At 59.8% G+C, this 25891-nt stretch overlaps 1 protein-coding gene across 4 annotated transcripts; it reads right to left on the reverse strand.

Annotated features, from left to right (window-relative positions):
- Positions 1–627: 627 nt before the first annotated feature.
- Ints1 (integrator complex subunit 1) lies at positions 628–25638 on the reverse strand. 4 transcript variants are annotated; one of them, XM_006991101.4, is made up of 47 exons: positions 25306–25638; positions 24436–24726; positions 22658–22854; positions 22418–22555; positions 22064–22223; positions 21866–21971; positions 21587–21773; positions 21344–21489; positions 21104–21245; positions 20117–20293; positions 19354–19462; positions 18923–19043; positions 18496–18573; positions 17130–17287; positions 16571–16667; positions 16068–16159; positions 15889–15949; positions 14710–14907; positions 14334–14463; positions 13896–14075; positions 13675–13824; positions 12756–12935; positions 12562–12666; positions 12280–12447; positions 11928–12039; positions 10799–10960; positions 10118–10264; positions 9483–9581; positions 9151–9275; positions 8547–8801; positions 7803–7962; positions 7520–7660; positions 7214–7400; positions 7011–7134; positions 6424–6554; positions 5829–5916; positions 5526–5749; positions 5276–5399; positions 4628–4761; positions 4345–4537; positions 3457–3584; positions 2902–3014; positions 2048–2161; positions 1581–1651; positions 1298–1389; positions 1038–1147; positions 628–954 (listed from the first exon to the last, which is right to left on the reverse strand). In XM_006991101.4, exons 1-47 carry the CDS (start codon positions 25442–25444, stop codon positions 839–841), a joined length of 6660 nt encoding a protein of 2219 aa, XP_006991163.1. In that variant the 5' UTR covers positions 25445–25638; the 3' UTR covers positions 628–838. The 4 variants fall into 4 exon arrangements, with proteins under 4 accessions (XP_006991163.1, XP_076417109.1, XP_076417110.1 ...); XM_076560994.1 differs by having other exon boundaries at positions 6424–6740; XM_076560995.1 differs by having other exon boundaries at positions 21587–21778; positions 21865–21971.
- Between the last annotated feature and the right edge of the window lie 253 nt (positions 25639–25891).

Genomic DNA, 25891 nt, shown 5'->3' on the forward strand with positions numbered 1-25891 from the left:
GGCTACCCTGGGACCAGGGATTGTGGGTCTGAGCCTGTGTAGCCCAGGTCATCAGCAGATGCCGCTGGAGCTAGTTTCCTAGGAAACAGTGCCCCCTGGTGGCCAGAGATAGACGAGCCAGCCACAGGAGCCAACCCTGCTGGGGCAGTCTGGGGAGATGGCCTGCACCCGTAGGAAGGGCCCCTGGCCACCCTGAGAATGGCTCTGACCCTAACCCGGGGGGCAGGAGCCATCAGAGACAAACGCCACTGCAGAATGGTCTGCCCCACACCAGCTGCAATTTCCACTTGCTGTCCCCTGGTGGATGGGAACCGGTGGGTCATCTGGGGGCCCCCCAAAGAGACTGCCCAGAATCACAGGCTACTAGGGCCACTCCTGCCTGCACCACAGGGCTCTGTCATCTGAGTGAGACCACTCTGCATGGCTGATCTTGGGGTAAAAGACCCAGGGCCAAGCAGGCCGTACCACTGGAGAGCGCCGGCCAGGGTGGGTAGCCTGCAGGTGGTCTATCAGGGATGCCTCAGGCTCTGCCTCCCAGGCCTCTGCTCAACCCCTTGGAATCTTACCCCAAGTACAGGAACCAGGCCACACTGGCCAGGGACAACACAGGACACCAGACAGCACACGAGGACTTGATGTTTCATTTAAAGTGGCCCTCAGCGTGCTTTGCTGGCTCAACAGCCTCTCGTGGTATCTCTCTGGAAAGATGGCGACCACCAGAACTAGCTGATGGCTGGAGAGAGCTGTTCCCAGCCCTGCCCAGCCTCAAGGGCTCAGGGATGAGAAGAGCACAGAGCAGGCTTGCTGGTCTAGCTTGGAATGGTGACGACCACAGTGTTCACATGACAGCCTCCATGTGCAGGATCTTCAGGGCCTCCGAGATCTGGGTGCTGGTGTCAATCTGGCCGTACATGCCCACCAGGAAGGCTCGGTGCAGCAGCACAGGTGCATGCTCTGTGGGAGAGTCAAGTCAGGCAGCTCTGGGCCAGCAGCGCCTCCCCGGGCAGCAGTGGGCGCTGGGGGGGGGGGGGGCTCACCTTGGCAGAGCAGGGTGTACTCCGGCAAGTTCCTGAGGGCCGTCTGTACCACCTCGAAGTCCCGGCTGCCCAGGCAGTACATGAAGGTGGGCAGGAAGTCAGCAGCGATGCTGTAAGAGATGTGCTCAGGTGGGTGCTGCCCCACGGCCCAGGGGCCCAGGAGTCCAGCCAGGCCCCAGGCTCCCCAGTCTGCACTGGCCTCCCATGGTCTGGCTCAGCTGGCTGGGGGTGACAAAGCCCTAGATTGGGGCTTTACTCACCTGGGGTTGTTCTGGATGGAGCGCAGCGCGAGGTTGAAGGCCAGGTTGCGGCAAGACTCCTCTGCTGAGCTCATCAGCCGCTGCAAATTGGTCTGTTCCGGGGGAGAGGAGTGTCACCAGGCAACCAGGGAGACTCAGCCTGATGGCAACTGCAGGGCCTGTTCCCAAGGTGCCACTGGGGCCGTGGGGCAGCCTGCCTGGCTTCCTGCTTCAGTTTGGGGCGGTGCCTGGTTCGCACAGCAGCAGGATGAGTACCACCCTCTAGATCCCGACTTGAGCTCACCGAGAAGAAGCCCAGGACCTCAGGCCTCCGCCGGGACATCTCATCTATGTCGCTCAGAGTCTCGAGCACATCTGAGGGCAAAGGACCAGGATGGGGAGTCCAGGAGGACCTAGGGGGAACCTCCATTCTACCCCAAGCAAACTAGAGACAGTCCCCAGGCATCCCAGTCCTCCAGAGGCTCCCCAAGATCCACCAAGTACCATGCGCCATGCTCGTGGTTGTCCTGACACTACACCCTCCTTCCTCTGGTCTTCAGGGAGGACTTGGCAAGTGGTTCACCAGTGTGACCAGGATATTTGGAGCAGCCCCTTCTATAAAACACCTGGTTCTCCTCTGAAGACTGACAGTCCTACCAGCCACCCCGCTGGGTCTTCCTTAAGCACTTCAGTGCTTTCAGGGGTCCACTGTGCCATCTGAACAAACAGCACAGTGCACCAGGGTGGTCTAGGAGCAGCTGGCTCACTCACCCTCAACAGCCTGGCCCCGGGAGAGCCTCTTCATGTGCGGAGCCACGTCAGCTACAGTCAGTGGGGTGCAGAGGGAGACGCTGACTAAGGGTAGGGAGCCGGCTGAACGCTCATCTGCGAAAGGTTAGTCGGGGTTAGGCAATGGCTGAACACCAATGGCACAGCCAGACCCACAGTCTCCACGGAAAGACTACCCATCCCAGAGGTACACTGGCCACTACCCAGGATGCAACAGTGCTTGGTACATGTGGTGATCACAGGGTTGAGGGTTGTCATGTGGAAGGTGGCATTCAGGATGCTGGGCCACCCTGGGAGACACAGCAATGCTTTCCTTATCCCACGGCCAGCCTAGGAGAGCACTGTCTGGCTTCTGCCCTCCAGGTGCCGCTGCACTTGGGGGACTGGTGTCTGGACAGTGTGTTCTCTATGAAACACCTTCTGCGTGCTTTCAGACGGCCTGGCCAGTCCACGTGGCCGACACAGGCAGCAGAGCGTGGCCATGGCGGGTCACCGATCACTGAGCCTGCAGGCATCCTTAGCTGAGTCATTCCTCATTTGCTAGTGACCAAGTCGGCAAAGGAGAGCCCTCCCTGCCTGTGGGGCATGTGCTACCATCAAGCAAGCAAGGTGAAAAACCTTGACCTAAGGTCCAGCCTGCTCAGGAAGCATCCAGAAGGTTGATGTCTGACATGGAAGCAGAATCTAACGTTCCCTCCCACAGGGCGGTTCTGTTCCGTCAGCTTGGTCACGGCGCTGCCCGTGCACATGCATGAGACTTCAGGTGAGGCTTCAGGGCTCAGCTACATTTACCAGAACCTTTCTGCACTCCACCCAAGAGCACACCTGTCCCTCACCTTCGCCTTCCTCATCCAGGCCTTGGTCCGTTCTCCCGTCCCGGCTGGGCAGGCTGAGCCCTGCCAGTAAAGACTTCAACATCACCAGGTCGCTGTTGTCAAAGGACAGGTCACTGTGGAGAGAGCCTGGGTTCAGAGCAGTGGTTCTCAACCCGTGGGTCGCGACTCCTTTAGCAAACCTCCATCTCCAAAAATATTTACGATTCACAACAGCAGCAAAACCACAGCTGTGACGTAGCAATGCAAATGACTGTGTGGTTGGGGTTACCACAGCATGAGAAACTGTATTAAAGGGTCGCAGCGTTAGGAAGGGTGAGAACCACTGCTCTAGAGCGCAGGCTGGGAAGAACGGCAGGTGAGGAAAAGCAGCAGGGCAGGAAGGACTGCCTGGGGTGAGGTCTGTGGAAAATGGAGAGGTGGGGAGGAGGGGTGAGTGAGGAGGAGCAAGTGGGGATGAGGGTGAGGGCTGCAGTTCACCAGGACACTCATGTCTGGACTGTCCCTCCTGGCTCCGATGTGGAGCCACCGGGCAGCCAGGGCACGCGTGGCACTCACTGGAGGGGCTCGGCGTGCTTCTGCAGGAAGGCCACTGCTGCCGGCGCACTGCAGGCCACATACTTGTGGATGAACTGCACCAGCTTGCTGATGAAGGGGGCCAGGTGGCGAGAGGACTTCCGGTAGTTCTGTAGAGAAGGCAGAGCCACCAGAGGCTCCTTAGACCCTGACATGTGACCCCATGACAGCCTCAGCCCAAGCCAGGCTGACCGGGGCCTGGAGCTTTGGCTTATAGATTTTGTTGTATGAGTGTTTTGCCTGAATGTATGTCTGTGCACATGGGTGTCTGGTACCCAGAGTTCAGAAGAGGTGACAGATCCCCTGGAACTGGAGTGTCAAATGGTTGTGAGCCACCATGTGGGTGATGGGAACCAAATCCAGGTCCTCTGCAGAGCAGACAGTGCTCTCTAGTCACTGAGCCATAGCTCCAGCCCCTGGGCTTTTTTTCCTTTTTTTTTTTTGGAGATGGTCTAACCTATATACAGCCTCACAACATTATAGCTAAGGCTAGTCTAGAACTTGCAACCCTCCTGCCTCAGCCACCCAAATGCTATTTGCAGCTATGTGCCACTGCTACACCTGGCTGGCTTGGCTTCTGTCTTTGTAATATCACAGCAAAGGTGTACAGCCTCGGGCACGTCATGCCAACCAACAGCGCACAACGGGGCTTAGCACCAAGGGTCTAGAATGTGGAGTTCCCCATGCAGGGGATGCTGGGGCTTAGGAGCCTCATTACGGAGCTGGTCTCCAGACAGTGGAGGCAGAAGCAAATGGAGGGTGGCCTGGCTTTGGCCCTCGCTCCAGGTTCTTCTACAGAGGGAAGTTAAGCAAAGACAGAGGGGGCATGGGAGGACTGAGGAATGTGGGGACGACCCGCCTGGCACCCACCAGGAGCAGGCGGATGAAGGAGCGCAGGCAGTCCCACAGCGCCCCCTGGTGCTCGCTCTGGAAGACCCGCGGCTGCAGCAGCTCCAAGATGCCCAGCACATGCAGGAAGAAGGCCAGGTGGTTCTGCTGCCGGAACTCCTGGAAGTTCAGGTGTGTGCGGCCGTGCAGGAGGGCTGCGATCATGGGCAGGTGCCTGGGGACCAAGAGAAGGGTACTCTCGGTCATGTCTTCCCACCAGATACCCCCAACCCCACGGTGTGCCCACTGCTGGGCGAGTAAGCACCTGAGCAGCAGGATGGGGTGAGCCACAGCCAGCTTCCGACAGGCCATGTTGGCATCAGCCACTCTGCTCTCAGAAGACCGGGAGTCACTGGTGTCTGCCAGGAGCGTGATGAAGCGATGGATGAGCCCGTCCAGCTAGGGGAGGGAAGACATGAGGGAGAACACTTGTCCATGCACTGTTTGAATTCTCCCATCCCACTCAGCCCTGGACACACGCAGCAGTAACATGCTCAGCATGGACTTTTGGAGATCACACCACACAGGCAGGACCTCATGTGGCCTCTCACGCAGCAAAACTTCCAAGGATACAAACTGATCTCCCTGCCGAGGTACAGTGGAGCTGGCCAGGATGTGTAGGAGGCAGGCGGGTTCAGGGACACTCTGGAGGTGACAGGGCACTAGGGCACTCCCCGCCTGATGGTGTCCATATTACACAACACATATGTGCCACCTCCTGTCTGTCCACCGTCTGAGCTCAAAGCGGGGAGGGCAGTGGAAGGCATCCCCATGCATCCAGGCGGCTCTTCAGGGAAGAGCCTGCCGACCAGAGCACACCTCCAGGCTCCAGAGAGGTCAGGTGAGGCCGATGGCACAGCCCTCCTCCCTCTCAGGGTCTGAGGGCCACACGGCCCCAGCAGGCTGCCCTCACCTTGCAGATGCTGCTGCTGGCGGCACCTTCGCTTTGCAGAAGGACCTCGGGCACCGGCAGCCGGACTTCCGGCCGCTGCAAGTAGAGCTGCAATAGCAGGTCCCGGCAGCGCTGGCCCAGCACGCTGCAAGAGCAGAGGGAGAGGGGCTGGTGACGGACGGGGTGATGTGGCCAGGGAGTTAGTGCTGAAGGAGCCGCTCTCAGTGAGAGCAGTCACCTACAGCGAGGGGACACAGCAGGGACCAGGTACCTGTCCCCCCACTGCTGAATGCAGCCGGTCAGGTGCTCCGTCACTTTTCCGACGCTCTCATTGCCGCGGCAGCAGCTAAGCAGCAGGGGCAGCCGGGTCTGGATGAGGGTGCGTGCAGCACTGTCCCCATCCTGGCTCCTGGTCTCTGCCTCAGAGAGGATCAGGTCCACCAGGCTGAGCAGCTCTGGGCCCTGGACATGAAGCACCAGCTCCTCCCGCCGCTTCTGTAATCAGGGGGCCACAGGTCAACCCCAGGACATGCAGCCACCACCCACAGGTTCGGACTAACCCCTTGAGACCTGCCTGTGGAGTGCGCTGGTCCCGGCCCTGCCAGATCCGGGGAACATGGATGCAGGCCCAGAGGAAGTCCAGGGAGGCTGAGGGGTCGAGCCTGGAGGAAGCAAGCACAGCCAGGGCAAACTTCTTGAAAAGGACCTCTGTCGCGGGCCACCGCTGTCCTTCTGAGGAGTCCCTGGTGCACAATGGCCAGACAACAGGGGTCTCCCTGACCCCCACACTCCCAGGTCCTGTGTTTGTGATGGCTCCCACGAGAAAACTCAAGCACAGGTTGTGCCCACGTTATGGGCCTGCCACAGCCAAGGGGCCACAAGGCTGGATGGGCAGCTTCAGCTTCTCACAGCCCCTCTGCCTCCCGTACCATGGCATGGACTTAAACCAAATTCTCCACAGGTGAAAATGTGGTAAGAAGGTAGGAGAGGCTGGACTGTCTAACCCTGGTGAGGGCCTGGGCACCAAAAGCAGACTCCTGGCCCAGCAGGTGAGGGCATGCAGGTGTCCTAAGGCACTGAGCACCCAGGAGACCCTCGGGAGATGCTGACTGCCCTGAAGCAAGGTGCAGGCACATATTCATGCTCCCAGGGATTAGGGTTGGCCTCACCTCTGCTCGCGGCTCTTGCCTAGCAGGACACGGATGCAGCGGTGCAGTGTGGCCCAGCTGGCCTGGTGTGTGAGCAGGGCCAGGAGGTAGGGGCGGAAAGACAGCACCTGGGCACTTACGTGGCCTTTACCCTGGGGAGAAAGAGGTTGGGATGGTCTCAATGGGGTCCAGGGACAACCAGTTCTGATGAGTCGTGTCAACTCACCATGTTCTGGTGGGGTCGCCCCAGAAACAGCAGCAAAGGGCCAGGCCTGGCACCATCTCATCTCCGCCATGCAGGGCAGGCCCCCGGTTCTGCCCATCTTGTCCGTCTTCCCCTGGGCAAGGGCCAGGCTTAAGTGACACTGCGCAGCCAATACCCTTCTACCTTCTCATCTTCCCCACACCTCTGACTGGCCCGGGCTCCTCACCCCTCCCTACTCCAGCCCCAGTCCCAGACATGGCTGCCAGCGTCGATCCAAAGAGACACACACCACCGGGGTCAGGAAGCCCAGACCTGGCTAACCCCGCCCCTCCTCTGGGGGCTAAAAGACCCAAAGTCTGGAGTGGCAGCACTGTTGGAGGGCGCTGGGCCATGTCCCGGTCACCTTTCTTCGTGAGAAGAGCAGTTTCCTCTGAAGGTCAGGACAACTACTGACCACTTCCGGGTCCAGCGTCTCCAGCCAGTCCACAAGCAGCCCCGACGCTGGTCCCAGGCGCACAGACTCTGTGCTGTAGGACAGAGAGATGAGAACAGAGAGCAGGCTGCAGAGCCACCCCCCTCCCACCCCCTGGCCACACCCCTACCTACCCGGTACCCTCCGCGTCCTGCTTGCCAGGGCCTAGGAGCTCATCCTTCTCCTGCAGCAGCAGGGAGCTCACCAGCACGATGGGCGTGGAGGCCGAGCTCGGGCAGGAGGCCTCGGCAGTGGCTGAGAAAAGGGCCGTCAGCAGCTCTTCCAAGTGAGGGGAACGCACCGCGATGAGGCCACGGAGGACTGCGGGACAGGAGGCTGGCTGAGCCGAGGAGGCCAACAACTGGGGTTCCCCAAGGCAGACACACACCTCAAGAGGTTCCACGTGGGGAGCAGGGGGAGGGGACAGGACTTGGTGGTACCTTTGCTGATGAGCTCAGGCTCCACAGTGCACTTCTCCCCGGACCTTAGGGTAGCAATGACGGCCTGCACGGTGGAGCTGGCCATCTCCAGGTCATGTCGGAAGCTCAGGGCCTCAGCCAGGTGCTGCAGCCCACTGCCCACTGTGAGCAAAGGGGCAATCCATGTGACCACTACCATGGCTCTGGTCTGCCCCCACACTCGCAGCCTGCCTCTCTGAAGGCTTGGCTCCCCGACATTAACACCAACCTGTCCCCGCCCATCCGCTTCCCTCAGCATGCTCACCGTCACTGATCCTGCGTCTTGCCGAGTATCTGGTAGCAAACAACTTGAGTTGGGCCTGCAAGGGCCCATCCTCCACAGCGGGACTGTCCAGCCACTGCAGAATCTGCATAAGCACTTTAAGGAAGAGCGAGGAGAAGCCAGTGTCCTGAGGGACAGCACGCTGTGGGAACAGCAGCCGTATGTGAGCACGTGGGCACAGGGCTGCACCAGCCTGACTTGGAGCAGCCCGGGACCCAGCACCGGGAGCCCAGTGCCAGAGCCAGGACCCAACACCATCCCACTTGCCACTCAAAAGCAAGTCTCTTCAATGCCAGGGCGACCTTGAAGGAGTTTAAAGACCTGTCCCTTGGGGAGGTGCCTCCACTAACAACTCATACAGTGGGGAAGAAACACAGGTGTGCACACACACATACACAACCACACACAGATGCACCCACATGCACATGCACACAGGGCACACCCAGACCAGTGTGTGGACAGGATGAGAGACCTCACTCACTCACCCTCCGCTACAGGACCCCCGGCCCTGCCCCCGCCCCCGCCCCCAGGTAGCTGGCCTTTTTGTATTTAAGGACAGGGACTCTAGGCCTGCTGAGGAAAGCCTCAGGCCTGCGGGGGACAGCATCAGACCCGAGTCTGGGTTGGGGAGAAGCCCAAGGCTATCCGCAGTAGGCAGAGTCCATGCGTTCTGGGCCACCGGTCTCCCGCTGCCCTTCCCTCCCAGCAGCCCATGCGCCAGAGTACCTGGTATTGGTAGAGCTGGCGCATCAGTGGACAGGAAAGGAAGTGGCTGTGGTGCATAGCCAGAGCTAGAGTGCCACCATGCGGGGAGCTCAGCAGGGTGGCCATGGCCTGCAGGAGACGCACTGTGATGCCTGGCACCTCGGGGTTCCCCTGGCGAACACGAGCCAGCTCTTGGCCCAGGGCTTGCTGCAGGGCCAGGGCGAGGGGGCGTGGACTGGAGCTCTGCCACCGTGGGTCGGGGCTCAGTGGGAAGATCTGAAAGCAGAAGGTGTGGGGAGTGCAGAAGCCCTGTACCCCTGGCTCCCATGTATACCACTTCTCAAGTCCAGCCGACTTGGGCTCATCTGCATGACGAAGGGACCTGGGGTCTGTGCTGAAGAGTGGCAAGGGACCCTAACACCCCAGGAGTTGCTGTGAAGGTCAGAGGTATTTAGAGCCCACAGGGCCTAGGTGGGAACCCAGAACCAGACATACACTGAGAGCATGGCGAGTGAGCACAAGGTAAGTATACAGCAGTGGTCAGACACACGGGCCACGAGAGATGGGAAGGGCACACATGGGCAGGGGGTGCTGCTGGGGGACCCCCATATCACAGCCCTTTTACCTGTAGGAAGATGCCTGCCAAGTCATCCTCAGGGCCAAGCACTGGGACCTGTGTGCCTGCCCGAGTCCTGCCCTGGCCTGGCGGGGGCTCAGGGCTGCTTTCTGGCTTAGGAGCCTCTGTGCTGTCTGCAGAGAAACAGGAAGCATGTGGCCTCAAAACTTTCTGACCAGCTCCTGGCCCTGCTGGGGCCCGTGTAGAAGGTAGAGCCAAAACAAGAGCCCCGCTAGCTGGAGGCTGGCAGTAGCCAGGGAACAGCATGCAGGCCAAAAGCAGTTCAGCCAGGGCAGTAACATGGTGGTGGTGGGGCTGGGGGCCGGGGAGGGAGGAGTTACCTCGGCGGGGTGGCAGGGAGGCGGTGAGTAGTGAGTGGAAGGTCTGGCCTCCGGAAGCACCTCTCTCATGCTGTACCTCAACCAGGTGGGCCATGTAATCTGCAAATCGGCAGCCAATGGACCACTGGGGGTGGGTGAAGCCAGCCTGCCTTCCCACAGAACACAGGACCAGGGGCTGCCACACCACACCCAGCAAGCTCTCTCTCCTAAAGCCGCAGGAGCTGGGCGGGTGGTGGTGGTGGTGGTGGTGGTGGTGGTGGTGGTGGTGGTGGTGGTGGTGGTGGTGGTGCACACCTTTAATCCCAGCACTGGGAGGGAGAGGCAGGTGGATCTCCGAGTTGGAGGCCAACCTGGTCTACAGAGTGTGAGCTCCAGGACAGCCAGGGCTACACAGAGAAGCCCTGTCTTGGAAAAAAAAAAAAAACCCAAAGACTGCAGGAACTGAGCTACGATTCCCAGCAAAGGACCTAGGCTGGTTCCCGCCAGCCTCAAAGTCAGTCATGATGGGGGCAGTAAAGTCTCAGAGTTCCAGTACCTGCCTGTACAAGTGTAGACGCCCACCCGGCCTGACAACCACACAGTCCAGCCCACAGGGACCGGGTGCTGCCAGCCTCATGGCCCCCAGGGCTTCTTACTCTTGTCCATGATGTTCTGCTCCAGGGTCTGGGGGTCCTGGGCCACTGCCTGGTCCAGGTACTGCAGCAGCTTGCTCATGCTGGACACGGGGATGCCGAAGGACTGCACAAAGAGCAGCAGCTGCTGGGGCTCCAGGTCCTGCAGGGCTGTGGGCAAGGCATGCTCAGCTGCCCACTGGGCCGTCCAGATCCATGGCCAGCCCAGCAAGGGTAGCCCTCAGACACCCCATCACAGGGCCTGGCACTGCCGATTTCTACCACATGCGGTTCACTGCGGCATCTATTAGGTAGGAGACGCGATGTCGCCAGAGTCCCTATGGCTCACTGGAGTCCTGACTCTTAGACACATCTTTCACTGGGCTTTCCAAGTTCACCTGGTCACTTAAGGTTTCCCTCCGTGCCTGGGTCAGCCTGGAAGACCCAAGCTGGGCACATGTGCAGCCCCTGCTGGGATTCTCCTCGGCCCATGGCAGCTGGCCTACAGCCCACATGCCCTCCAAGGACTAACCCAAGAGCCCTGACCCCATGTCTGGTGCCTCTAGAGGCCACTCTTTTATAGCCATCTCTTCCCCAGGCCTGGTCTCGAGCCCTCAGAGTTCCCGGAAGGTGTGACAGGAGACGGTTCACGCTCCCAGGCAGCAGGTGAGAGGCCGCCTCTTCCCGCGCCCAGCCTCGCTATACCAGCGTCCACTAGGCGGGGAACCTCAGAACGGATCATCCGCAGCTTCAGCCAGTCGGGCAGCAGCAGAGCCTCCTCAGAGGTGTCCACCAGGAAGGCTGTGGGCAGGGGCTTCTTCTCCGGAAACCAGATGTCCAGCAACTCGTGGAACTCGCCATCACCAGCTGCAGAGAAGATACAGCGAACATCGGCATCCCCTGAGGAGCCACGAACCACGAAGGACCGTACTTTTTACAGCGGGGAAGCTGAGGTGTCAGGGAGACAGAGAAGGCGCAAACACAGACGAGGACTGACAGGGCACGGGGCACATGACTTCATGTCACCTGTCTACTGTACAGTGGCCTACAGTATCCTGTGTTTGCGGGTGAAACGGGACTTCTTGCCTGAGGTCACCATACTTGCACTCATGTGACCACAGGAACCTCAGCACAAGCTGCCTGTCCTCATACTACCTTTAGCCTTGGGCTCTGTAGAGCCCCGGGGACCCGGCAGGATGAGACATCATGGTCAGCCTTCCTTGCTATTCTTCCTCAGGGCAACATGATGGACACAGCAGAGATGACCACCTCTCCCCCAGTACAGCAGTGGAGCCCACCCACCTGCCCTGTAATTCCCAGCCAGGGTATCCTGTACCCTTTCTCTCTTAGGCATAATTAGGCACCTGTGTGGAAGCTGCCACAGTGAGCAGAATAAGAGGGAAGGCCACTGGCCAGAGGTGTTTCAGCCAGCCTGGGTTTAGCAGGCTCTGGACTTGGCCACTGAGTTCCCAGGCCACTCTACAGGACCCCAGGGGTGATAGGAGCTTGACTGCACACGAGACACTCAGAGGAGCAGGGAGGGCACACTCACACCACACTCAGCAGCTGCAGTGCAGTGGGCAAGGGCACACCCAAGCTAGTCCAGAGGGCTCTTCCCAGGCCATGCAAACTACAAGCTGAGTTAGAGAAGCCCAGGACAGCTGTGCAATGGTATCACACACCTTTACTCCCAGAATTCAGGAGGCAGAGGCAGGTAGATCTCTGTGAGTTCAAGGCCAGCTTGGTCTACAAAGCAAGTTCCAGGACAGCCAAGGCTACACAGAGAAACCCTGGCTTGAAAAACAAACAGAGAAGCCCAAGATAGACTGCTTACCACGGGGCGGGCCCAATGTTAGCAGGATGACCATGGCATGGACCACAAGGATGTGCATGGTGGCTGTCTCCCCACTGGTCCAGCGTAGGAACACTTGGTCCTGAGACTCCGACTGTGAGAAGTGGCAGAGGGATGGGCATCAGGTGGCTTAGAGGGTAGGACTGACCATGGTGTGACAGCGCACACACCCTGTGCCCGCTGCAGCCTCATCCCCTACAGAGCTTATCCCCTAGCTATGGACTGCCTCAGTCCACCTCATACCCTCCTCACTCCCTGAAGACCACCCCCTCCTCTCACCCGGCTCTGAATGCCCCATCCCACCGGCTGGGCTGCTGACCCACGGGGCCCTCACCCAACTGTAGACCTCCTCGCCCTCCTTGCTCTTGCGCATGCGCCGCACATAGCGGGAGAACACGGACAGCAGGGCACTGAGGACAGCGTCGGAGGCGGTGCTACAGGAGGGCTTCGAGAAGAGGTGTGCCATGATGGTGGAGCGCTCCACCACCAACCGGGCCACGTCCTGAGTGGGGACAAGGGCTGTCAGAGACTCCAGAGATTCTGGTCAGGAGTGGCCCAACAGCCAGCCACAATGTTGGGGACACTGAGCCATCTGGCCCTGCCCGAGTTCCCTCACCAGGGCCAGGTCACTGTGTGGGCCCTGCTCCTCCACTGGTGTATGCTGGGACAGGTAGATCAGGTAGGCGCTGATGGTCTGGGGGTCAGTCTCCATGTGGATGGCCTGGGGAGGGCGGGCAGATGTCTGAGATGGATCCTGGGGTAGCGTGCAACCGCCTCTCCCTCCCAGGACTGGCCCTGCCCCCTCGGCACCTGCTGTAGAGCCAGGGCAGTGGTGGTCCTCACGCTGTCAAAGAGGGGCAGCCTGGGCAGGTCCCGCAGCAGCCACTGGTAGCCCTGCAGCGCGTCTGCCTCCCCTACATCTTCCTCCATGGGGGGCTCCTTCTCCTCCTTGTCACGAAGGCCGCCCTCTGACAGCACCAGTGACAAGCCCTGCGGGTACACACACATGCAGAGCTAAGAATGCCTACCCTGGCATGCAGCATGCCCACCCTGCTCTCAGAAACATGCCTGTCTCCTCACGCTCCGCACGGAGACACAGCAGCTCCTGGGTGAGGAGATTCGCCAGCTCGCTGCTGTCATCATATTCGAGGAGAAAAGGAACATGAGCTGAGTTCTTCAAACTCCTTACTTGCTTTTGGAGACAGGTCTGACTCCTAGCCCAGCCTGGTCTCAAACTCACTATGTAACCGACCGGCCTGGAAATTCCTGCCTCAGCATCCTGAATGCTGAGATTACTAGGTAAAACATTTGCTCAAAGCTTTTTTCTTTGGTGCTAGTGATGGAATAGAGAGCCTGAGCCTCAGCTCAGTGCCCGGCACAACTTTTCTAGATGTGACAATCTGCAGTTTGTTCAACCACTGTCATAGTATGTCACCATCCAGGGAAGGAGCCACAGGCAAGAGACAAGGGCTTTAGTTCTTGCAGACTAGACTAGTGGCACTGTACCTTCTGCCCATGCAAATTAAGAAAGAAGTCTAGGAGAGCCAAGTGGCTATCCAATACAGACACAGAGAACCAGGCTGTGGCTCAGTGGTAGAGCACCTGCCTAGAATCCCCCAGGGAGGGGCTGTGGGTGTGGCTCAGTGGTAGGGCACTTAACCAGCACGTGTGAGACTGTTAATCTCCACCCCCGCCACAACAAGTCTCTCACACACCCGGCCACACTCACCTTCATGGCCAACACCCTGGAGGCCACCTGTGAGGAGCCCAGACGCCGGAGGAAGTAGTCAAGCACCTCACATGTGGTCTGCTCATCTGCTTTAGGGCCCAGTAGCAGATCCTGCAGGCGGCCCAGCAGCTGCCGCTGTTTCTGCTGCCTCTGTGGACGAGAAGAACTGTCAGGGCCACTGCTTGGGTAAGTCTGGGGGGTAGACAGCTGCGCACCCATACCTGTCGCTTCTTGGCCTTCTGCTCCCGGCTTTCGCCCTCCTCCTCCTCCTCCCCTGAGGCAGTGGCATCAGCGGCATCGTGCAGCAGGAACTCGCAGAGGCACTGCACAGGCAGCACGTCCAGGGAACCTTCGCTGGACTGCACCAGATCCGCGAGCCATGGCATGGACTGCGAGGAGGCCTGTGTGGGCAGCAGGGAGACAGCTCATCAAGAGGCCAGGCACTGTGACCTGAGTCCTCTGGGATGCAGATGCTCACGTGTGCCCTCTGCAGGGCAAGTGGCAACCTGCAGCAGTCTGTGTGCATCGGAACCACCCTGGTGCCTGTGCACCAGCAGCATGCACGGACAAAGTGCATCCTGACACACTCTGCCCTTGGGAAGACCTCTGGAACCTTCTTGACCTGTGGCCCCCTCCACCATTCTTAAGGCAGGACTTACCTGGCGCTGGATGATGTGCAGGAGGAAGTCGGGGTTACGGCTGCGGCACAACAGGTGTCCAAGGCGCAGCGACTGGTTGAGGGCCTTCACCTGGTCCAGGATGTGAGGGGGTGGCCTCCGGGGAGGGCCTCTGTGTGTCATGGGGGACACAAGAGTCAGAAGGCCATACATAAAACACTGAGTGCAAGCACAGGATAGCCACGCCTGTCCCAGCTCTGCTTCCAAGGGGTGGACACCTCAGCTAAGCCCAGCACCCTAAGGCCTAATCCCAGAGATCCACAGCACGTGGGGCAGAGTGGACAACTCCAGGTCAGCTCTGCCTGCTCCTCATCCGCTCTCCCGCACACTAGGGACCGGGACAAGGGGGGTGGCTTACTGGGGGTCCAGGCTGGTTAGCTGGGACAGGAGGAGGCTACTGCTCTCGGTGATGGTCTGCTTGGTGGAGGCGGCAGCCAGGTGGCCCTCGAAGGCCAGGATCTCCTGCTTCTCCCGCTGAGAGATCTGCAGCTCCCGGTTGATCATCTCCGTCCGCGTCTCCTCGTCCGTCAGCGTGCACGGGGGGTATGAGTAGTTACTGCAGACCAAACATGCAGGCCTAGGACCCAGCCCTGCGCATGGCACCCAGCAGGCAATGCTCAGGGGCCGGCACAAGGCTGCTGTTGCGGAGCACGACCCGAGCACCAGGCCCACAAGAACGCTGTCAGTTAAGCCCGTTAACGGCAGGCTCCGGGGACCCAGTACAGCCACCTCACACAGCAAGACAGCCACCTTCAGCATGGAACCTAGCTCGTGTCCGACTTCCAGTGTCGAGGACACCTGCTCCGCCACACTACGTGACGCCATATCACACCTCATGGGACCCTTGTTCACTATGGGAGCCCCACAGAGACACACAGGTTTCTGTGAGGCACAAACACTTCCCTTTCTTTTACATGCTCAAAAATTTGTCCTCGAGGAGTCCCTTCCATGTCCCATGTCTCCCAGGCATAAACCACACACCCAGCATCCTACACCATAGCCACACATCTGTTCCTCAATGCCATGGCTGTACACATTCCCGTCCCCAATGTCACAGTCACACACCTGGTCCTCAATATCATGGCCACACACAAGCCTGACCCTACAATGTCATGTCCTTAGGCTGCGACCTAAGGCCACTGCCGTGTGTGGTGCCCGCCTGGCTGGGCCGGACCCGTTAGAGCAGCAGTCCTCACCTGACCCACACGGGCTTCAACACAGGAACGAAGAGGCCCCATGGACTGTGCTAACCATGCAGGCCACCGCGGCTGCGGACCTGCTGCATCCCCCAAGCCCACATCCACCCTGCTCCCGTCTGCCCGGTCTGTCCTCTTCCCCGTCTGCAGTGTGCCTGCCAGCTGCCCAGCTGGTGCACAGGTCCTGTCACCCTGCCCGTGGGCCCACGGTGATGGCTAGACCCACACTGCCAAGCCCCAGGAAAGGAGCTGAGAGCAGTGAACCACAGACACCAGGGAGGCGACATAAACAATACTCCCCTGTGCAGCCCCGCCCTGGGATCAGATGTTCACCCACTTACTTGGTCATCACCATCTCCATGAGCATCTTCAGGGTGGGATACTCCTCCCACGCAGCCAGGCCTAGGGAAGGAAACAGGAGGTTGCCACCCACGGCCTTTTCACTGGCCTCACCTGTACCCCAGCTGGCACCTCGCTAGGCTCTGGCCATGCCCTCTCTCCCACGGCCAGGACAACTCACCAATGTTCTCTGGGTTGAAGGCAGCAACAACCAGCAGCAGGGGCCAGGCCTTCCAGTAGAGGGTGGAGATGGCAAGGTTTGGGGGCTGATACCTGGAAGGGAGGGACATTGATTGACAGTGTGAGCTCAGCTCCATGAGCTCAGGCCAGGCCAGTTCTGTTCCCTAGAACCCAAGTAAAAAGTCAGACATGCTGGGCGGTAGTGACACACGCCTTTAATTCTAGGACTCGGGAGGCAGAGGCAGGCGGATCTCTGAGTTCGAAGCCAGCCTGGTCTACAGAATGATTTCCAGGACAGCCAGGGCTACACAGAGAAACCCTATCTTGAAAAAACAAAAATAAGAAAAAAAAAAAAAAAAAAAAGAAAAGAAAAGATAAAGTAAAAAAAAAGAAAAGACCCCAAGTCAGGAGAAGGAACCGCTCACACAGGAACAGTGGTTAGCACCTATGGGCCCTGGAAGCCAGCTCTGCCCACCTCAGCCGGGAGCAGGGCTGCAGCCTTACCCCGGGGGCAGCTGGATGTTCTCAGGGTGGTGGTAGGTGCACAGGTTCAGAACCGCATCTATCAGCTGGATCCGCTCCACCTTCAGAACTTCCACATCTGAAACCCAAAGGCGCCTGGGTTCCAGAGTCTGGCCCGGCCCTCAGTGGGCGGTGGGGAGTATGCGGGAAGAGAGCCCGGGACTTTGCTCCAGGCGAGGCATGTGTGCGACTGGTACCACAGCATGGGGGACCAAACCAGGGAAACCCGACAGCAGCCACTCGCCCCTCCCGGGGGCGGGGTTTGAGGAGCGGTGCTGTGAGAACCCAGAATCGGAAGCACCAGGCTCAGGATCATTCCACTTCCCCCAGAGAGGGAGGACAGCCAAGCCCCTGCCTGGTCCACCTTGTGGGAACGTGGGTGAACTGAGAGCCTGCCAGGGCACAGGGGGACTTCTAGGGCCTCAATCTGGGTCCCCACCCTCCCAGACAGCAGTCACAGCTGCACAGAGGGTGTGGGATCCAGCTGGGATGTGGCACCTCAGGGCTTTGTGGCGTGATGGGCAAAGCGCCAGGGTGTTACCGTCAGCTTGCACAGCTGCAGCTCGCTTCACAAGGTGGTCGGCCAGCTCCATGGCATCTGCAGGGCCAAGAGGCAGCTCTCGGGACAGTCCGATGACCAGGATCCTCATCAGCGTGTCCTCCAGAATGGGAACCTCTGAGCAGAGGCGCAGGAAAAAACTGCAGGTGATGTTGGGAGATGGGTGGTGAGGGGCCACTAGGGCCTCCTGTGGCCAGTGGCCAGACGCCAGGCCATCTTCCACAGATGCCATCTTCGTTAGTCTAGTGGCCCGTGCAGGGGATGCACCCTAGATCCTGGCCTTTAATGGCTAGGGAGAGAGTGGGAGACACTGCCTCCTCCACCTATGGTCACTCATTCATGAGTGGATGGACAGGCTGCATACAACCCCTGGAAAGCAGCTTGGAAATGTAGCAGTGAGGGTAGGAAGAGTGTTTGGAGTATGACAGGACAGCAGTGTCTACTAGCTGGACTGGGTAGCAGGAGGGGAGAGGCAAAAATGCAGGCGACCAGCGGGTCAGAGGGGACAGCAAATCAGCCAAGGGCGGGCAGACTGGGAGTGGGAGGGGCTGCCTGGGGGTGCAGCCAGAGAATGGAGAAGAGGCAGGAATTTGGGGCGGACTCCACTGCAGGTGAAGAACAGGACAGGGTTTGCAGGGTGGACCTATGGCCTAGCATCCGCTCAGCAGGTGCCCCAGGCTGCCCCACCCACCCCAGGCTGCCCCGCCTGCCCGCCCCAGGCTGCCCCGCCTGCCCACCCCAGGCTGCCCTCCCTGCCCACCCCAGGCTGCCCTCCCTGCCCACCCCAGGCTGCCCTGCCTGCCCACCCCAGGCTGCCCCGCCTGCCCCAGGCTGCACTCCTTGCCCGCCCCAGGCTGTCCTGCCCACCCCAGGCTGTCCTGCCCACCCCAGGCTGCCCCGCCTGCCCACCCCAGGCTGCTCTCCCTGCCCACCCCAGGCTGCCCTCCCTGCCCACCCCAGGCTGCCCTCCCTGCCCACCCCAGGCTGCCCTCCCTGCCCACCCCAGGCTGCTCTCCCTGCCCATCCCAGGCTGCCCTCCCTGCCCACCCCAGGCTGCCCTCCCTGCCCACCCCAGGCTGCACTCCCTGCCCACCCCAGGCTGCCCTGCCTGCCCACCCCAGGCTGCCCCACCTGTCCCAGGCTGCTCTCCCTACCCACCCCAGGTTGCCCCACCTGCCCCAGGCTGCCCTCCCTGCCCGCCCCAGGCTGCCCTGCCTGCCCACCCCAGGCAGCCCTGCCCGCCCCAGGTTGCCCTCCCTGCCCACCCCAGGCTGCCCTGCCCGCCCCAGGCTGCCCTCCCTGCCCACCCCAGGCTGCCCTCCCTGCCCACCCCAGGCTGCGCTCTCACTTGCGGTCACTCTCAGGTGGCCAGTTGTCCCACTTGTAGTAGGTCTCGGGCTGCTCGGTGAAGAGCACCTTGTGGAGGCTGCAGAGACAGGGCCGGGGTGAGTCAGGATACAGCTGGGAAGGGCACCTCCACCCCAACATGCCCCACAGGGACAAGGCTGGCAAAAGCTGGTGATGGAAAAGTGCTTGGGGCTTCCTAACTCTGAGCTGCCTGCCCGCAGTGGCCACTCGTGACCAAGCGAGGCTGAAAGGGACTCGGTGAGGAATGGAGACCCACACGTGGCTCTCATGTTCGGGATCCTTCTGTTGTCAAATGTCAGGGCTCTAAGGGTCTGCAGTCAGGGGCTGCAGCAGAGGTCACAAGCTCCTACCCAAAGTGGCGCCCAAGTAGTTGGCACTGTGAAGCTGAAAGACGGCCTGATTCTTACCAATGCACATAGTCCTTGGGGGCAAGTTTGCTGATGGAGGGGACGACAGTGTGAAGCCACCATACTGCGTCACGCTGGATGGCTGCAATCTGGTTCTGGAACGTACGTAGCACCTCAAGGTCTAGGGAGGTGAGCAGGTTCATGGGTGAGCTGCAGCCATGGCCTCAAGCAGGCCAAGCCACTATGGAGACCACCCCTGATCCCTGTAATGGACATCCCATCCCACTCTGGGGCTCAAAAATCAACAGGATGCCTGCAGTGAGCAGGTTCCAAGCACAGACCCAGCCAGATTTCCTCTAGAAACCATGCTGACTAACCGCCCGCCCCTCCCACTTCGGTCTCAGGAGTCATCTCAGCTTCAGGAGTGCGCAATTACTCAAGGCTTGGTTCTATGTCCTTGTCTGAAGCCCCCCAGCCCAGCAGGGTCTTACTTCTCTTCTCTCCTTTGTCCCAGGCGACGCCAGCCTCTTTCACCTGGGCTGTAATGCCCAGCATCATGGACACAGCCAGCACATCCGTGATGTGAACCACAAACCGCTCCTACAGGCATACAGAGCGGCAAGGCTGGCATGACCAACAACGGCCCTCCCACAGGTCCCACACGGCATAGGGACACGCGTGTGCATGTGAACAGCAGACACGGACACCCAGGTGACAGCGAGGGAGCCAGCATGTCCCCACATCCAGAGACCACCGCGTTAGGATAAGAACTAGCAGAGGCAGGTCTGGGGTCCCGGAGTTGGCCAGGCTAAGCCAGGTCCTGATCAAGATACTAGGAAAGGACTCAACCCACAGAGCTAGACAAAATCCTCTCCCCAGTGGCAGACTGCCACCACGGTGGACTGCCGTCCTGCCCAGGGCCTTGGAGATCCCCCAGACTCCCTGCTTCATTCTGCTCAGGGCACCTCCTCCCATCTCTTGCTCTGCACCCCCAATCAAGCACACCTCTTACTAGGGTGCCCTGTCCATCCTCCCGGTCACTCCACAGTCCTGCCAGCTGCAGCTCCCCAGCTTGGTCAGGCCCTCCCCATCCTTATGAGGGATGGAACGACACTGCTGACCTCACACATGATGTGTGGACCACTGAGCCCATGTCTGCACACAAGCCTGGCACATGGCCATCCCTATATCAAGGTAATCCTGCCAGGGCCAGGAAACTGCAGAGTGGGAGGTGGTGAGCAGGGCTCATGGCACCTTAAATTCCATTTCCAGGTACTGGGGCTCCTTGCGCTCTTGCATGAGCCCCAAGCAGAAAGCTTGGAAGTTGATCTCATGCTTGGTCTGCTTGATGATCTCTCGCAGCAAAGCCCTTGAGGCACGGAGGTAATCATCCTTATTGGTCAGCAGATCCTGGAACACCATGGCTAGGAACTGAGGCAGAGAGAAGCCACAGGAGCTGGGGTCAATGGCCATCCAGGTACACACCTCTGCCATACCCCCATCAACCTGGCAGGATCTTACTGGGACCAGCAGAAAGCCTTTGCCAGGAGAACAGAACCCCCCAAAAATTAAGCAGGTAATGTGGTAAGATTGTGTAAGGTCCCACAGCACATCCTGGGCTGCCTGTCCTGAGAGGAGGGGCCCGTCTTCCCTTTGTGGATGTGAACTACTCTCCTGGTAGTTGGCAAGAGGGGGGCCGGTCCTTTCTGACCAGGGCAAAGGTTAACTGGCAGATGGGGACGAGGATGCTGCACAGACCAGATACCTCAGCCCATCCCACCCGACCCACCTGGGCTCAAAGAACACCAAACACCTTCCTTGGTCCACAACTACCCAATTATCCTAAAAACACTGAGCTAAGAAGGCAACCATCAGGCAGGGCCAGATGCTAGCACAGTACCTAACAGCCTGGCTAAGTGAAACAGTGCTTCCTGGGTCTAGAGAGACGCCAGACCTGACAACCACGAGCTAGGACTCCAGGCCAGGGCTGGAGATCTGTGGCGATACCTGCTTGGTTTAGAGAGACCCCCAACCAAGGAGGCTGCACCAGGCTGGAGCTGGGGCAGCTGGGAGGCTCACTCAACACCCAATCTCCCTCCTCCACAGTGTTAGCTCACAGGATGGTTTAGACACCAGGAGCCAATAGGTCTTCCCACGCGAAGCCAGGAGTTCACCCTATGCAGTTCTACAAGGCCCCAGCATCATCTGGACATCAGTCCAGGGGCTGGTAAGTGTCCCCACCTTGGGCGCCAGCTCAGAGCTGTGCTGCAGCACCGTGTAGAGAATCTGCATGTTGTTGGGGTTGCGAGCATTGGAGAGCTCGTTGAAGATCACAAACTTGATGGTGGTACCCAGGTTGTCCTTGTGTGCATTCAGCAGCTCCCTGGACACAAGAGCCAAGCAGGTGAGAGGGCGCAGGCCAGGCTGCCCCTGCTGTCCACTGGCATGTTTCACCGCCCACTGCCCCAGCCGGCCACGTACCTAATGCAGAGCATATAGTGATTGAGGAGCACCTTGGGCTTGAGGCGGATCTTGATCAGGTGAGAGATGGCATCCATGTCTTCTGGGCCATGGGAGTTGCAGTTCATGCACACAGACATCAACAGGTCCTGTGCTGGCCTGGTCAACTGCCGGGAGCCCAGGAAGGCCATTGAGCATGCACCCACAACTGCCTGGACCCCCAGTAAGACCCCCCCCATGAGCGGTTTCCCCGACATAGCACACCTTGGGGTTCTGCAGCCACATCTCTAGCCGCTGCACGGCCAGCAGCCGCACCTCCTTGTAGCCACAGGTGGCTGTGAGCAGCCGCAGGAGGTTCCTGGACACGTTATCGATGGGCTGGCGCCGGTTCAGCTGGTCACGAAGCATGTCCAGAACATACTCTTCTACGCTCTCTGTGAGTTCATCGTACCTAGGCCAGAGGGGGGAAGGGAGGCCAGGAAGGATGCCAGCTCCGGGGCCCCCACTTTCGTCTCCTGAGACTGGGGCTGTCAGCACACCTACCTTGGCATGAGCTGCCCCTCCTGCTCAGGACTCAGTTTCTCCTCGGCAATCAGCAGTTCCGTCTGACTGTCCTCCTCTTCTGTCAGTGAGGGATGGGGGCTGCTGCCTGCAGGCACCATGGGAGCCAATGGGTGCCTCCTCCCGAGGATGTGGAGGGTGGTGCCCTCAGCCCCTGCCCAACACCCTGACATCTCTTACCTGCACCAAGGTCACCTCCACTGCGCGCCCCCTCCCCCTGCAGCAGCACGCTCTTTGGGGGCATCTTGGTGTTGAAGGCTGTCTGGATGTTATCCACGAAGGTGCGGCAGTGAGGGCTGTCCACCCAGATGCGCTCACCCAGCGAGTCCTCAATGTACACCTACAGTGAGTCACGAGTGGACCCTGCCTGATGCTGGCCCGATACCAGAGCAGGGGCATCCACGAGGCCCTGGTCAACACCCATGGAGGAGGGGTAGCATATTGGGGACCTCCGTTCACTTCCCCTTGTATCGGTCTCCAGTACCCTCCCTTCCACGGGGCTCTGCTCAATGAGTCCCTGGAGGGATGACTCACCTTCACGAAGATCTCAGGCCAGTTCTCATCCTCCTCATACGCGGCCATGAGCAGGTTGCAAGCCAGTACCGACACTAGGCTGTTCCCTTTGGCCTTGAAGTTGACAGAGGCATCCCTCCGCAAGAGGCTGCACAGGGCCTGCGAGGAAGGTAAAGTAAAGTTACGGCTGTCATGAGACGCCTCACACCGCACAGACAGCGGCAGGTCCAGGGAGGGGGGAGGGCAGGCTGCCAGTCTCACCTCAATGACACCCTCCGTGGCGAAGATGTTGGGCTTGATCTTGGCCAGGTACATGAGGCTCAGGTAGAGCGTGCTATCAGGTTTGGCCCGGGTCACCTTCAGCTGCTTCACCGCCCCACACAGCACTCCCTCTATCCTGTCATCGTTCCCCTCCAGCTCAGCAGCTTCGATCTCGTCCAGCAGCACGGTGGGAAGAACTGACCACAGGGGAGGTTCACGTCAGAGCAGGGCGGGGAGCAGAGGTCACACCCAGAGCCACAGCGGGAGCAGACAACTGGAGGCCACGCAGACGGACCTCACCAGAACATGGAGGCTCTGAGCTCCCAGGAACCACACACCTGGGGTTAGGGTTAGTGCCTTTCTTCCCAACCCATGGCCTCACAAATGCTAGGCAAAGGCTAGCCACACTCCAGCCCCTCACTGGGGGATTCTAGGCAGGTGCTCTACCACTGAGCCACACCCCAGCCCCTCACTGGGGGATTCTAGGCAGGGGCTCTACCACTGAGCCACACCCCAACCCCTCTACCACTGAGCCACACCCCAGCCCCTCACTGGGGGATTCTAGGCAGGTGCTCTACCACTGAGCCACACCCCAGCCCCTCACTGGGGGATTCTAGGCAGGTGCTCTACCACTGAGCCACACCCCAGCCCCTCACTGGGGGATTCTAGGCATGGGCTCTACCACTGAGCCACACCTCAGCCCCTCACTGGGGGATTCTAGGCAGGGGCTCTACCACTGAACCACATCCCAGCCCCTCACTGGGGGATCCTAGGCAGGTGCTCTACCACTTAGCTATACTCATAATCTTCAATTTACTTTGTACTGTGAGACAAGGTCTTGCTAAGTGGCCGAGGCTTACCTGCCTCAGTCTCCCAAGCAGCTGAAGTGATGACCTATACCACCACCCCTGGCTACCCTCCGAGCCTTTCGAATGACGGCTCAATAGCAAGGGGTAATGTGGCTTTCTGAGCTACAGCTTCATTAAAGTCTGCAGGACAGGATGCCTGTCCTCCTGGCTCTCACACAGAAGCCTCCTAGAAAACGCTCTGAGCAGGCATGCAGAGAGTGGCGTTTGCTACTGGAGTGCGAGGTGCTCAGAGGCTGACCCAGAGCTAGGGTGACAGGTCTATGTCACAGGCATCATGGAGCTGTTATGAGCCACCGCGCAGGGCTGGGCTACAGTCCAGTGGTAACACACTTGCCTTGTGTGCATCAGGACCTGGGCTCAATCCTGGCACTGTCAAAGAAGTCACCGATGAGTGACAAAAAGTAGGGGAAGGCTAAACAGCTCCACAACCATGAGTGTTGGGAGGAGCAACAGGCCAGTGGGTGCAGTTATCTCCCCCTAAGGTCTCTTCGGTGCTTTCGGGACCCGTTTCCCACCTGGAAAATGGCACCCAAATGCTCCCCATCCCTGAGGGAGAAACAGTGTGCAAAAGACCTCCTCCCACTGAGGACCAGACTAGGACCACCTGGGTGCCACCACACTTGGGTGCGCCTCCCCCAGCGGGACAGTGCTGTTTGTTACAGAGGAGCATGCCACAGACATGCCAGAACAGTGATGGAAGGATGAGCCCTGAGCAGTGCGGGGCTGGGAGGTGCATCTGTGGGCGACGTCAGGAAGCAAACCCACAGGGAGCCAAGAGCTCATCACATCCATTCCTGCAGAAGACCCTGCTGCGCTAACGGAACCAGGCTGGAAGTGGCCCCCGTGGGCACCTGGGGTGATGGACAGGATGAGGGAAGCTCTCTGGGGAAGTCATCAGTCTGACCTTACCTTCAATGGGTACCACAGACGGCTCTTTAATCGAGGGGGAAATGGCCCGTTTTTCTGCAACTGCGGCCTCCGCCAGACGTCCCAGGGCACTCAGCGGGGGAGTGGAGGACAGCTTGGGGCGTTTAGTAAGGCCAGTCAGCGCGGAGGCACCGGTCAGAGAAGCTGAGGCATCTCGCTTGCGCTCTGAGGGCAGCCCAGAAGGGGCTGGCTTCAGCAGCGTGGAGGCTGTCTTAGATTCGTTGGCCTGACCCTTGGACCCCAGAGCGATGAAGTCTCCAGGGGGAGGATGTCCTGCAGAAGAAAGAACACCCACCTCTGTGATACCCACCCTCAGAGCAGGTCAACGAGACCCAGAGGAGACAAAAGTTGAGCCCGAGATTGCTCTGCAAGACCCTGGCAGAGCCAGTGATGGCTGCCAGTGATCCAGTGCCGACTAGAAACTAAGCCATCTCTAACTCACAACTACTGGTCTACTTAATCCTCAATGGGTTTCCTCAAAAGGAGTACGAACCTCACTTTACAAATAGACACAGAGGTTAGGTCATGTGTCCAGTGTCACAGCGTGAGCAAGGAGCAACTCCAGGATCCCAGCCTACATCATCCGGCCTCAGAGTCTGTGATTCTGGTCCATGTCCCCGTGCTTCAGCAGAGCATGAGTGAATGGCTTTGTCCCTCAGGAGCCCCCTACGTCTGCAGGAACCCTGGACTGGGGGACCATGTCCTGCAGGGATGCTGGGTTGGATGACCATGCCCTACAGTACCCCCAGGTCCCTGGACTGGGGGACCATGTCCTGCAGGGATGCTGGGTTGGATGACCATGCCCTACAGTACCCCTAGGTCAACTGTGTCCCGCCGCGCTCGGGGACGCACCTGAGGGTTTGGCGGCCGCGCTGGGCCTCCGTACGGTGGTGGGTTTGGCTCGGTTCATCCTGCCCGCGGCCCTGGCGCCCCTCGACGAAGCGCCGTCACCTGGGAGGAGGCGACGGGAGTCACTCGCTCGCTCAGTCATTCATCCCTCGCGCCGTGGCCACTGGGCCGAGTGCCCAGGGCCGCCCGCCGGGGTCACAGAACGGGGCCAAGCGCGGTGCACACGCGGCCGGGCGCGGAGACGGAGGTCACCGCAGGGAGCGGAGCTCACTCGGGTGCCCGGACTTCTCCTCTCCTGTGCAAACAGCAGGACCGTAACACGGCCGCCCCGGAAGTGGAAACTGACCAGCGTTCGCTCCCAGCGCTGATTTCCCACAAAAGCGGAAGTAAAACAGACCCGAAAGAGAGGAAGAGAGAAGAGAGGCCCGCAGAGCGTGCCCAGTGTGTGCGCCGCCCCCTCGTGGCAGGAGGCTGAATAGACAGTCCCCGCGCCTGCCGGAAAGCTCCGCTAGAGGGGCATGAACTACGGCCGCCTCTTTTTGGAGAGGAGGCTGTCCTAGCTCAAGAAGTCAGAATCCTGCTTTCCTAT

This window comes from Peromyscus maniculatus, chromosome 23 (assembly GCF_049852395.1).
Source record: "Peromyscus maniculatus bairdii isolate BWxNUB_F1_BW_parent chromosome 23, HU_Pman_BW_mat_3.1, whole genome shotgun sequence".
NCBI classification, from domain to species: domain Eukaryota; kingdom Metazoa; phylum Chordata; class Mammalia; order Rodentia; family Cricetidae; genus Peromyscus; species Peromyscus maniculatus.